The sequence below is a fragment of the Ranitomeya variabilis genome, chromosome 2, assembly GCF_051348905.1.
Source record: "Ranitomeya variabilis isolate aRanVar5 chromosome 2, aRanVar5.hap1, whole genome shotgun sequence".
Lineage (NCBI taxonomy): Eukaryota > Metazoa > Chordata > Amphibia > Anura > Dendrobatidae > Ranitomeya > Ranitomeya variabilis.
Genome location: NC_135233.1, coordinates 523,552,249 through 523,564,334, shown reverse-complemented (window position 1 = coordinate 523,564,334; position 12,086 = coordinate 523,552,249). Strand labels below are relative to the sequence as shown.

The 12,086-nt window shown below is 44.0% G+C and overlaps 1 protein-coding gene across 1 annotated transcript in view; it reads right to left on the bottom strand.

The window, feature by feature from the left end:
• DNAJC24 (DnaJ heat shock protein family (Hsp40) member C24) overlaps positions 1–12,086 on the bottom strand; it is a 92,320-nt gene that overhangs the window by 39,157 nt on the left and 41,077 nt on the right. The window contains exon 3 of the mRNA XM_077288068.1: positions 8,616–8,751. Within this exon, the coding sequence (XP_077144183.1) occupies positions 8,616–8,751 (136 nt within the window). The remainder of the gene's footprint in view (positions 1–8,615; positions 8,752–12,086) is intronic.

Here is a 12,086-nt window from a genome sequence, read left to right as displayed (position 1 = left end):
GGATTTCCTTAGCATTCCACAAGGTGCTGGAATCATTCTGTGCAGGTGATTAAATTATCACCTGTGCAATACAAGGAAATCCTAAAAACATGACCTGTTGGTGGCCCTCGAGGAATGCAGTTTGGCACCTCTGCTGTAGAGAATATCAGTGCTCCAGTATTGCTGGAGATCTGGTTTTCTGACTCTGCCCATATGCAGCACAATGCCCCGGAATGTCATTATTTCTTTATTATTTCATCGCTGAGAATAATTTGAAAAAGTCAATTTCAGTGAGGCCTGTAACATCAAATTGGATTCTTGAGCTGCTGCCCATGAAATCTGGAATAACAGGCTGAGAATTTTCGGGAGGTGGAGTCCATACGGGACCGATTACTGTAGGGGTTGCCTGGATCATAGGGCGCCTTTCCGGGGGTCCCTCCTCACTAGATGAGGAGGAATAGAGGAATGTGGGATCTTGCTCACTGCCTGAATCCGTGTCGGAGGCAGTGACATTGCGACAGACGCTCTTTAATGCACTAGCTATAAATTTGCCGGCGCTAACTACTCTTTTTTTTTTGCAAAAGAGAAACGGACGTCATTAACACTGCAACATACACTAGCCTAATGCACTAGCTAGGAAGTTACCCGGCAACAACAATTCTTTTTTGCTTCTTTTTCAAAAGAAAAACGCTACTACCTACCTATGAAGCTACTTTGTAAGAACTACTATTATTTTCTCCTAAAATAAAATCGGACATCACTTCCACTACGTCCGCTACTCCAATGCGCTACCTCCCTACCTATAAAGCTACTCTGTACTAACTGCTATTATTTTTTTTCCTAAAAGAAAATTGGACGTGACTTACACTGCGACGTCCACCACTCAAACTACACTGTGTTCCAAATTATTATGCACAAAGAGTTTAGGAGTGATAATGTTAGAATTTTTTTGTTTGTCATTTAAACTCATTGATGGTGATGTGTGTCAGGGCTCTTTATATCACTGAAACAATTGCAGATACCTGTGCAAATTAGTTTGGCAGGTGTGTCCAAATAAAGGCAAGACTACTTAAGAAGGCTGTTCCACATTATTAAGCAGCCTACATTTTTTGCCAAAATGGGAAAGAAAAAGGATGTGTCGGCTGCTGAGAAGCAACAAATTGTGGAGTATTTAGGTCAAAGCATGACTACAATCAACATTGCCAAGACACTTCATCGTTATCATCGCACAATCAAGAAGTATGTAGCTGATTCCCAGCACACACGTGTGCGTGCTGATAAGGAAAAATTGAGGACTCTTTCCAACAGGCAATTGCGTAAGGTTAAAAGAGCAGCTGCAAAAATGCCTTGTCATAGCAGCAGACAAGTTTTTGAAGCTCCTGGTGCCTCCAACGTCCTCAGAACAACAAGATGCAAGGTCCTTCAGAGGTGCGTAAGACATCCTGTTGACCACCTCTATCCACTGCACACAAGCAGAAAAGGCTGCAATAGGCCAAACGATACATGAAGACTGACTTCCAAGATGAGTGCCGTGCAACGCTCGATGGTCCAGATGGATGGAGTGGAAAATGGCTGGTTGATGGACACCCCATGAAAACACGGCTAAGGCGCCAACAAGGAGGAGGTGGAGTAATGATTTGGGCTGGAATCATGGGGAGAGAGATTGTCGGCCCCTTTATGATCCATGAAGGGGTAAAGATGAACGCCATAATCTACGTGGAGTTTCTAAAACAACACTTCCTGCCATGGTTTAAGAGGAAGAACCATGCTTTCCGCAGCAAGATCATTTTCATGCATGATAATGCACCGTCTCATGCTGCAAAAAAACACATCTGCATCTCTGGCTGCTATGGGCATAAAAGAGGACAAACTTATGGTGTGGCCACCATCTTCCCCTGACCTCAACCCCATTGAGAACCTCTGAAGCATCATCAAAAGGAGTATCTATGATGGGGGAAGGCAGTTCACATCTAAGCAACAGCTCTGGGAGGGTATTCTGTCCACATGCAAAACAATTGAAGCAGAAACCATCCAAAAACTGACAAATTCAATGGACGAGAGAGTTCAGAAGCTTCTTTCGAACAAGGGGTCCTACGTGCAAATGTAACATCACCTAGAATAAAGTTTTCACTTGAAAACTGTTTGATTACCTTTTTCAATAAGCTGATAATGCTTATAACTTCACAATTGACCATTTTTTTGTTCAAAATAAAATAAAAAAGGTTGAAAACTCTGCTGTGCATAATAATTTGGAACATGCATTTTGAGTGTTTATTTTTTTTTTTAAAGATTCTGTTTTCATAGGCAGTTTGTTCCAAAACATTGCAATTATACTAGAATAGTAGATGACTGGAAAATAACAATGACTGCAATTCAGATAGGTAATTTAGAGAAAATATGAGGAAATGTTATTTGCATAATAATTTGGAACACAGTGTATATCTAAAAATAAAAAAGTCCCTTGGAGCAGACTCTGATCAGCAGCGATACAAATCAGACCACGAATGCACAGCGCAGGACACCATGCACATGGAAAAGGAGCAAAAAGTGCACAAAAATACAACTGAGAGTGGGGGAGATTGGGGGTGGGAGATGAGGGGTGGGGCTGGGACTGGAACAGGGATTGGGGAACTGCTGCTGCTGGGATCACAGACTGGTCACACAACAGCCAGCGCACAGACAGCACAACATGAGACAGATCGCACTGGCCACCAATTAATTTCTTTCACTCATGTAACACAGGGCATATACAACCACCCTGCACACCAACTCTGAGGGAAAGATGGAGTGCAGAGAGGGGAATCGCTATTTTTGATTAACACCTTTGGGGTTAATCAGACAAGGTGACGTCGTGATCACCCCATCCATTGTGACTGCTGTGATTGGTGCTGTCTGAAACAGCGCCGATCACAGCATGAAATATTGATTTTTTTTTCCCCAACTTGATTGTGACATCGCTGTGATTGGCTGGTCAGAACTAATCAGTCAAACACAGCAATCGCCAATAGGGGGGAGTGTACAGTCACCCAGGGGCGACGTGCAGGGATGGCCTGTTGTCAGACACAGCAGCCAACTTTACTCAGTCACTGCACAATGCATCGTGGTGACCGAAAAAAGGTCACTGTATATGTACTTAGCTTTGCAAGAATGCAGATCCGGCAACACAGTGTAATGATTATAAGGGATAACTCAGGAGACTCTTTGCATGGAACAAGACAACTACAGGACACAGTTTTATAAGTGGTAAAGTCTATATTATCACACGGTGATTCAAACAGGTGCAGAGAGAAACTCAAGTCCACAACACTTGGTGCAAATATCAAACGCAGCTTAACAGTCTATAGGAAACTTCAGAGGAAAATGCAATCAAGCAGAAAGTCTATGAAGCACAATTATTCATGAGGATACTTGACACGAATAAGTCCTTGGTAGTCTAAACACAGATAGATAAGCTTATAAGGCAGTTCAAATAATATCTTAGCACAACCAGGGAGGCCTGGGTAATAGTCTCAGGTTCTCGCAGAGCAGCAACAGCTTACATGTCCAGCAAATGCAGATGGAAACAAACACGAGCAGCAGATGAAGGAGGATTACTGGAAACTGGTGTATGCAGCAGGAACTCAGAGCAGAGTAGCAGGATAACCCCACAGGTTCACAGGAGCAGCTGGATGCAAGGCAGAATACTCTAGCACAGACTGAAGGCTGGGGTGGAGTTTTATAGCAGGAAGACACAGTGCACATGAGACCAAAGACGCCATCTTGGAAAAGGGCAGTAATGCACAAAAGGTGATCAAAATGTTCAGAGTCTTGATACACAGTATACATATGGTGCATGTTGGGAAGGGGTTAAAGGGGACATGTCCCCAAGTCAAAAGTGGCCAGTTTTTGCTCCTATTTTAGGCTAGGTTCACATTGCGTTAGGGCAATCCGTTAAGCGCATAGCGCTAGCGGATTGCGCTAACGCAATGTTTTTCTAGGGTCCGCGTTCACCGTCCCCGCTAGCGCAGATCCCCGATCTGCGCTAGCGAGGACCGGACCTCCGTCACAAAAGAACGGCACATCACTAGCGCGTGCCGAAAATGGCATGCGCTAGCGATGACTGGACCTCCGTCACAAAAGAACGGCACATCACTAGCGCATGCCGAAAATGGCATGCGCTAGCGATGCGCTACAGGCACAAATCACATTGCTGTCAATGGGTGCGCTAACGGACCCGTTGCACGGCGTTAATTGCGACATTTTCGCCGTGCAACGCAGTCCGTTAGCGTTAATCCATTAACGCAATGTGAACCTAGCCTTATTCCTGCTGTCCCTCTGAACATTACGGTTTTTGTTTTCTTAAAATCCGTCATACAGTTCCCAAGCTATGGGCTTTTATTAAGTGCAAATTTTTAAGGTATTTTCTAAGGAGGCGTGGCTCACGTTTTTAGGGACGTGTCTGTAGGCTGCTCTGCATAATTACTCTGTGAGCCACACCCACTGGTAAAGACCATAAAGATCAATAAAAGGTTAATCATAAATAATAATAATAAATAATAATAATAAAATAATATAATAATAAAATAATAATAATAAAAATAAATAATAATAATAATAAAAGTTCAATAAAAAGGCCTATGTCTCTGAAACTGTACGGCGGATTAAAAAAAACAAAACACAGATTATTCAGGGGAGCAGCGCTAATAAAATAAGGGGAAAAACTAGCCAGTTAACCTGATGATTATTTGTTTTAACGTAAAAAATGGTCATAAAAAACAACGAATATTCTAGTATTTCCACTCCTGTTAAATCACAAAGTTCTCCTTCCTTTCCACAGATTGGCTTCACGATCAGATCTGTCTCTGGCTAGGAGAAGACGGCTGCCATGTATTGCTTTTCCCATTGATCTCTCGGAAATCAGACAAAATAAAACTGCAGAGAATAAATAGAGAGTAGACAGACTTCTGTATCCAGGTTTCTGAAAGACGATTTGTTTAGGGAGTTTGCATACATTCTCACAGAATGGAAAAAAAAGTGTTTTTATTGGCACTCTTGATTTTTAGGTTTCCTACCCTTTTAAACATACAAGTTCTAAATATGTAATCATCACTTTCTGAAAAAGGCTGTCTACCCAAAATGGAACCTCCATTGTAGGTTCCCGACCCCAGCGTGGCGGCAGCTCGGCAACTCTATCCAGACAAGAGGAGGTGGCTTTCTCAATGGAAAGCTAATAAAGTCACAGGTCAGAGACTTCAGTAAAGAGGGTCACGTGTTTGTGATAGGGGGGTCAGATGGCGGTACAAGGGACAGAGACCCCTAAATACAAAAATGGCCAATGTAAATGAGAAACACCATGCTAAATAATGACAAGAGACATACCATAAACTAACACAAACAGGAAAAAGGTGCTCTTCATCCTGGGATCCTGTACAGTGTATAGGCCATGAATTTTACAAGATGGCTACTACCACCAAATTTACATGCAAGACGCCAAAAAAATAGAGAAAAATAGCATCTGGCCCAAGAAAGCTGATAGAGCTGGGAGCAAGTTTGTTTTTCCGATGTCTAGCCACCCCCATAAAATGCTAACAGAAGAGGAAGATGTGATGGAGTGAACCTTGCAAACAATCTACAGCGGCAGCTCTCTCCTTTCAGGCCGATGGTGGCTATGCATGAAAGAGAAGCCAGAGTGTGTTACTGCAATGTGCCACTGAGTGTTTTCCCCATAGGCAATACACTATTATTGAGTCCCCCTCCCATTAGCAAGAAGGGTGGGCATACATTTATTGAAGGCTCTAATGGAAGGCTGAGGGACTCCTACCCCCAGGCCGAAGCAGAAAGACAGGCTATCACATCATGTAACAGGAGCCTGTGTGTGACAGATCTGACCTACATTTCCCCCTTCCTTGCTCCCAACAGCCTGTCGCTGCTTTAAGAAGCTATTTTCTCAGAAGCGCAAAAAAAATTTGCAGGCGAGAGATGCTGATTTATATAGAAATTTTTATATTAAATTAACTCTTCCAGTACCAATGCTTTAGTAAAGTCACAGCAAGCTACTGAAAATGTTCATCTCTACGGAATTGCCAACGTGTAACCAAAAACAAAGCTCCTCATCTTCTGACATGTTGTTGTAGATGTCTGCTGTTTGGTTCTTTTTCGCCTTGTCCAGTGCTAGCGGACTGTGCATCATATTAGCCATTCATCCACATCTTGCACTGCTGAGAGTTAATAAGGCTGAGACCGCTTCTGGCGAGTGCTTTGTGTGCCCCTCATACTGTGCCCCTCGTACTGTGTGTATACAATATTTATGGAAGTGTGTGAGCTAGATCAGTGCAAACTTAAAGATGTTGCCAGGGCTAAAAACAAAAAACCTCATATTGGGGGTGTGCTTTAGCTAAATGGTTAGGGTGTCCGGACCTGAACCCCCATAATCCTGCCCCAGCGCACACACAGAGCGGGATACGGATGTAATAGAAAGTATAGGCTTCGTAGCCTTCCAGGATATGTTTTCTACTGCACCCTTACTCCACTCTGTGCGCATGCTCAGGTTGGAGCTGTGCACTCTGATTACCTAACCTATATGGTAAGGGTCTCAAGACCTGAACCCCCACAATCCTGCCCCAGAACACACACAGAGCGGGATACGGATGTAATAGAAAGTATAGGCTTCATAGCCTTCAAGCATATGCTTTCTAGGGCATCCTTCCTCCACTCTGCTCTGTGCGCATGCTCAGGTTGGAGTTGTGCACTGCGGTTACCTAATCTATATGGTAAGGGTCTCAGTACCTGGACCCCCACAATCCTGCCCCAGCGCACACAAAGAGCGGGATATGGATGTAATAGAAAGTATAGGCTTCATAGCCTTCTAGCATATGCTTTCTAGGGCATCCTTCCTCCACTCTGCTCTGTGCGCATGCTCAGGTTGGAGTTGTGCACTGCGGTTACCTAATCTATATGGTAAGGGTCTCAGTACCTGGACCCTCACAATCCTGCCCCAGCGCACACACACAGAGCATGATACGGATGTAATAGAAAGTATAGGCTTCATAGCCTTCCAGGATGTGTTTTCTACTGCACCCTTCCTCCACTCTGCTCTGTGCGCATGCTCAGGTTGGAGCTGTGCACTCCAGTCTCCTAAGCTCATTGGTAAGGGTCCCAGGACCTGAACCCCCACGATCCTGCCCCAGCGCACACATACAGCAGGATACGGATGTAACAGAAAGTATAGGCTTCGTAGCCTTCTAGCATATTTTTTCTACTGCATCCTTCCTCCACTCTGCGCACATGCTCAGGTTGCAGCTGTGCACTCCGGTTACCTAAGCTCATTGGTAAGGGTCCCAGGAGGTGGACCCTCACAATCCTGCTCCAGCAAACACACACAGAGCAGGATACAGATATAATAGAAAGTATAGGCTTCATAGCCTTCTAGCATGTTTTCTACTGCATCCTTCCTTCACTCTGTGCGCATGCTCATGTTGCAGCTGTGCACTCCGGTTACCTAAGCTCATTGGTAAGGGTCCCAGGAGCTGGACCCTCACAATCCTGCCCTGGCAAACACACACAGGGCAGGATACAGATGTAATAGAAAGTATAGGCTTCGTAGCCTTCCACGATATGTTTCCTACTACACCCTTATGTTTCCTACTACACCCTTCCTCCACTCTGCTCTGTGCGCTTGCTCAGGTTGCAGCTGTGCACTCCAGTTACCTAAACTATATGGTAAGGGTCTCAGGACCTGAACCCCCACAATCCTTCCCTAGCGCACACACAGAGCAGGGTACGGATTTAATATAAAGTATAGGCTTCATAGCCTTCTAGCATATGCTTTCTAGGGCATCCTTCCTCCACTCTGCTCTGTGCGCATGCTCAGGTTGGAGCTGTGCACTCCGGTTACCTAAGCTCATTGGTAAGGGTCCCAGGTCCTGGACCCCCACTGATCTGATTGTAATTAAAAGGGAACTTAAATGTAAATAATACATACAAAGGTTTTGTAACTCTTCCAACAAATATAACACTGACATTTAGAACTTAAATTAATCCCACAAAAAAGGGGCCTGGACAGATAGCTAGAATAGCATATTATAGAACAAGTATAGCCCACCTAGCGAGCAGCCCCCTAGTGCCAGTATTACATTGGTCTTGTCATTGCACACATGTCGATGCCTCTTCTGATATTGTTTCTGGCGGTTGGCAAGATAGGTTTTTTTTTTTTTTTTTTTTAAATGCTTGTTAAATCCAAGGTCCTAAACACTGTGCTTAAATGACAGCAGTGGAAACCTAAGGTTGCACGGTGCGCTGTTGCTTTGGGGCGTAACTTATGAACCCAACTTGTCAGTGGAGATTGCGGAGATGCAGTAAGCACAGATGAGTCATTCAATGCTAGCAATTTCCCCTAGGCCCACAGAAAACATACCCTCCACTATGTAATTTTAAACATACCGGTCTAAAATAGCCCAATTCTCTGTCGTGTACAGCAAGAGCAATAAGAGAAAAAAACGCAGCCGCACTGTGGCTCTCAACTGCCGTCTATTATTTATAAGGAAAAGAGCAAATGGCTGAAAATAGAAAGGGCCGAGCTTATTAACAAACAGGAGGTGTAATCTCCCTGCTGCCGAGCCAAAAAAGATCCAGAGGAGGAGCGGTCTGCGGGAACTCACCACGCCGCTGCAGGTCATAGGCTCGCCTCGTCTCCTCGTTTCCCAGCATCTTCCATGCCTCACTGATTTCAATGAACTTTCGTGCACCCTCTTTGTCTTGTTCGGAAATATCCCGGTGTTGCTTATCTGGATGGTGCTGTCCATGTGAAATGAAAAAAAGGGATAGAGAAATATTATCTCTGTACAAAACTTTTACTGCACATCCATGCCGCCCAGTGGGGTTCGGGGCTCCTACATCTTACCCAGTGCAACCCCCAACTCCGCAATCAGCTGATACTACTGCTGAGCTGACAGTGCCCCCTCATCATCCGAGCCAAGCCCCAGGTCAGGGCCAGCCGAATACATGTGTAAACACAGGACAGGCGGATACCGGCCACAGAACATAACTAGCTTCCCTCTACCGGCATGGTCTCCGGCCAGAGGCCTGTGTAGGGTGGGCACAATTCACATTCACATTACTACATACATTATAATATTTCAGAAATGATAGCAACCACTTATTGTAACGAAAAATGTTATCTAGAATGTCACTACTATATGCACATGCCATATAGGGTCACCCAGTGAGCCCTATGTACTGAAAGGGGTCACCCACTCTGTTTTTTAAGAAGGGTACAATGATAGGATGATCACCCCAAGTAATCAGCTGTAATCTATGGAGGAACCTATAAAAAAAGTGCTTATTATCCCTGCAGAATATCATGATAGGAAGTTTTCAAATTGTCTTTAAACCCAGACAACTCCCTGAAGTTTTGGTATTATTCTCAACATCCATTCTTACCTAGATAATGGAGAAGATTTAATATCTATTGGCCACTAAGACATCTGCATGCATGGAACATCTTTTTGTATTATTTCATTCTGAGCTGCATTTCTATGCTTAAAAAAATCTACACGAAGGTCTTCAGATTTATAACTGAACTATCTGTATGTGTTTGTGTCTACAGAATATAAGGGAACTATACACCCCTTGGACTTTTCCTGGTATATTACAGAACCACATCAACCACGATGGAATTAAATAGGCTTTTTAAAGCTATTACAACAGAAAAAGGCTCTTTAAAGGGAATCTGTCACCCCCTGGAACGTGTATGACCTATTAATAATGGCATATAGGTAATAGAGATGTTACACTAGTCCTACCTGTATGCCTCATATTAATGGTCTTATTGTTATATTCTTTCCGTATGCTAATGATTTCTTCCAGGCTCTGGGGTGTGCAGCGCTTGGTAGAAGTCCCTGCCTCCTGTCTTCATTGTAATACTTCCCTCCTAACATGCACATCAGTTGTGTCACCAGAATCCCGCGCCTGCGCCCTGCACTCCCTCCACAATACGTACCTCTTCCTCCCTTCTATGGGCACTGCATCCTGGCATCTACTGCGAAGGCACTGGCGGGTCACTGTGACCTCCGGCGTGCGCAGCAGTGCATAGTCATCGCTAGGAACCATGTGTACATAATGATAACTGTGCAGGGAGAAAGTGGGGAGAGCACACGCCGGGGGTCACTGGAGCAGAAGTCGCTGCTGCCTTCGCAGATCACTGAATGCAGCGCCCAGAGAAGGGGGACGAGGTATGGATATTTGAGGGGGTGCAGGGCGCAGGCATGGGATTCCGGACCCATAACTGAAACAGAATGGAACAGGAGGCAGAGATTTCTTCCAGGCACCACACGCCTCAGAGCCTGGAAGAAATCATTAGCATACAGAAAGAATATAACATTTCTCAACAACAAGACCACTAATATGAGGCATTCAGGTAGGACTAGTGTAACATTTCCTGTATGGCCATATTAATAGGTCAGGTCCCAGGGGGTGACAGACTCCCTATAACATCAACATAAAAGTCCAAGGGGGTAAATACCTTTTGTACACCTAAGTCAACAAAACGGTGTATTATTTCAATTCAGCCTTGGCTTTTTTTATACCACCCCTTTAATTAGTGCATTGCAATCTCCAAGTGTTCCTAGAGAACCATTAGAAATGTACCAGAATCAGGATCCATGGATTAAACGCTTCATCGCGGCATTATTACGTCAGCATATGCGCCTGTTTTTTGCCTAATTTTCCATGTTTTTAGCCTTTCACTTGTGTCTAATACTTATTTTACTTAGCACTTTTTTAAAGTGTACTTTAAAATGTGTTTGCCTGTGTTTTTAATTATTATGTTTGCCATTGTGGGACAGGATTAGCGTTTTCAGCTGTTTTCTCTTGATATCATCATTTGCGACTTTTCATGAAGTCCCGTCCTCCCCTGCTCTGACTTTATGTACTACAGATATTTTGCACGTTTTTTGTGTCATTTTGCGTAATGTCACATTTTGTTACGGTAAAGAGTTGCAAAAAAGGCTAAAATAAAGGCCATTTTTGACGCTCCAAATTCATATTAGGCGTAATTTTAAAGAATTTGGCAAAAAAAATGATGAGTACTAAAGGACAAAAAGGGAAAGGGACTGTATGGGCCCCTACAACTTTCTGCCATCAGAAGCACTTGTTGCTCTCCAGGCTCCTGTTCCAGTTCCTCCACATATTACTCAGTCTTCTGATGGAGCGATTTACATCCCACTGCTCTGTAAAGAGGCCTTGTTGGAGCGGATAGCCTGGAGCTACGCAGCTTTCCTTTGTGGCCGACATGGTTCATCGGCTGCTAATTAGGTAGCATGTTCTGTCACCGCTTTCAAGGTTTCTTGTCTATTAATTGATCTTCATGTCTCTCTACTGTCCTGGCCTTGTACTTGGAGATTAGCACCTCAGCAGAACCAAAGGACATTAAAGCCCTTACTTATATTATGGTATAAGATTACTAATCACAAAATGAAATAAGGACACCCTACCAGATTTCTCATCTTCCATGGGACCAAACAAAAAGAGAAAAGTACATAAATCATGAACACACATATTTATGTATAGAACTGCACTGCACGTTGACCTCGCATTGAGCACTTTTCCAGAATATCCTGCTCAGATGAAAGGGCTACATCTTTGGTAACATGTCCTTTCAAAAAATGGTTACAAAGGACATATACACTCACCGGCCACTTTATTAGGTACACCTGTTTAACTTCTTGTTAACACTTAATTTCTAATCAGCCAATCACATGGCGGCAACTCAGTGCATTTAGGCATGTAGACATGGTCAAGACAATCTCCTGCAGTTCAAACCGAGCATCAGTATGGGGAAGAAAGGTGATTTGAGTGCCTTTGAACGTGGCATGGTTGTTGGTGCCAGAAGGGCTGGTCTGAGTATTTCAGAAACTGCTGATCTACTGGGATTTTCACGCACAACCATCTCTAGGGTTTACAGAGAATGGTCCGAAAAAGAAAAAAAATCCAGTGAGCGGCAGTTCTGTGGGCGGAAATGCCTTGTTGATGCCAGAGGTCAGAGGAGAATGGGCAGACTGGTTCGAGCTGATAGAAAGGCAACAGTGACTCAAATCGCCACCCGTTACAACCAAGGTAGGCCTAAGAGCATC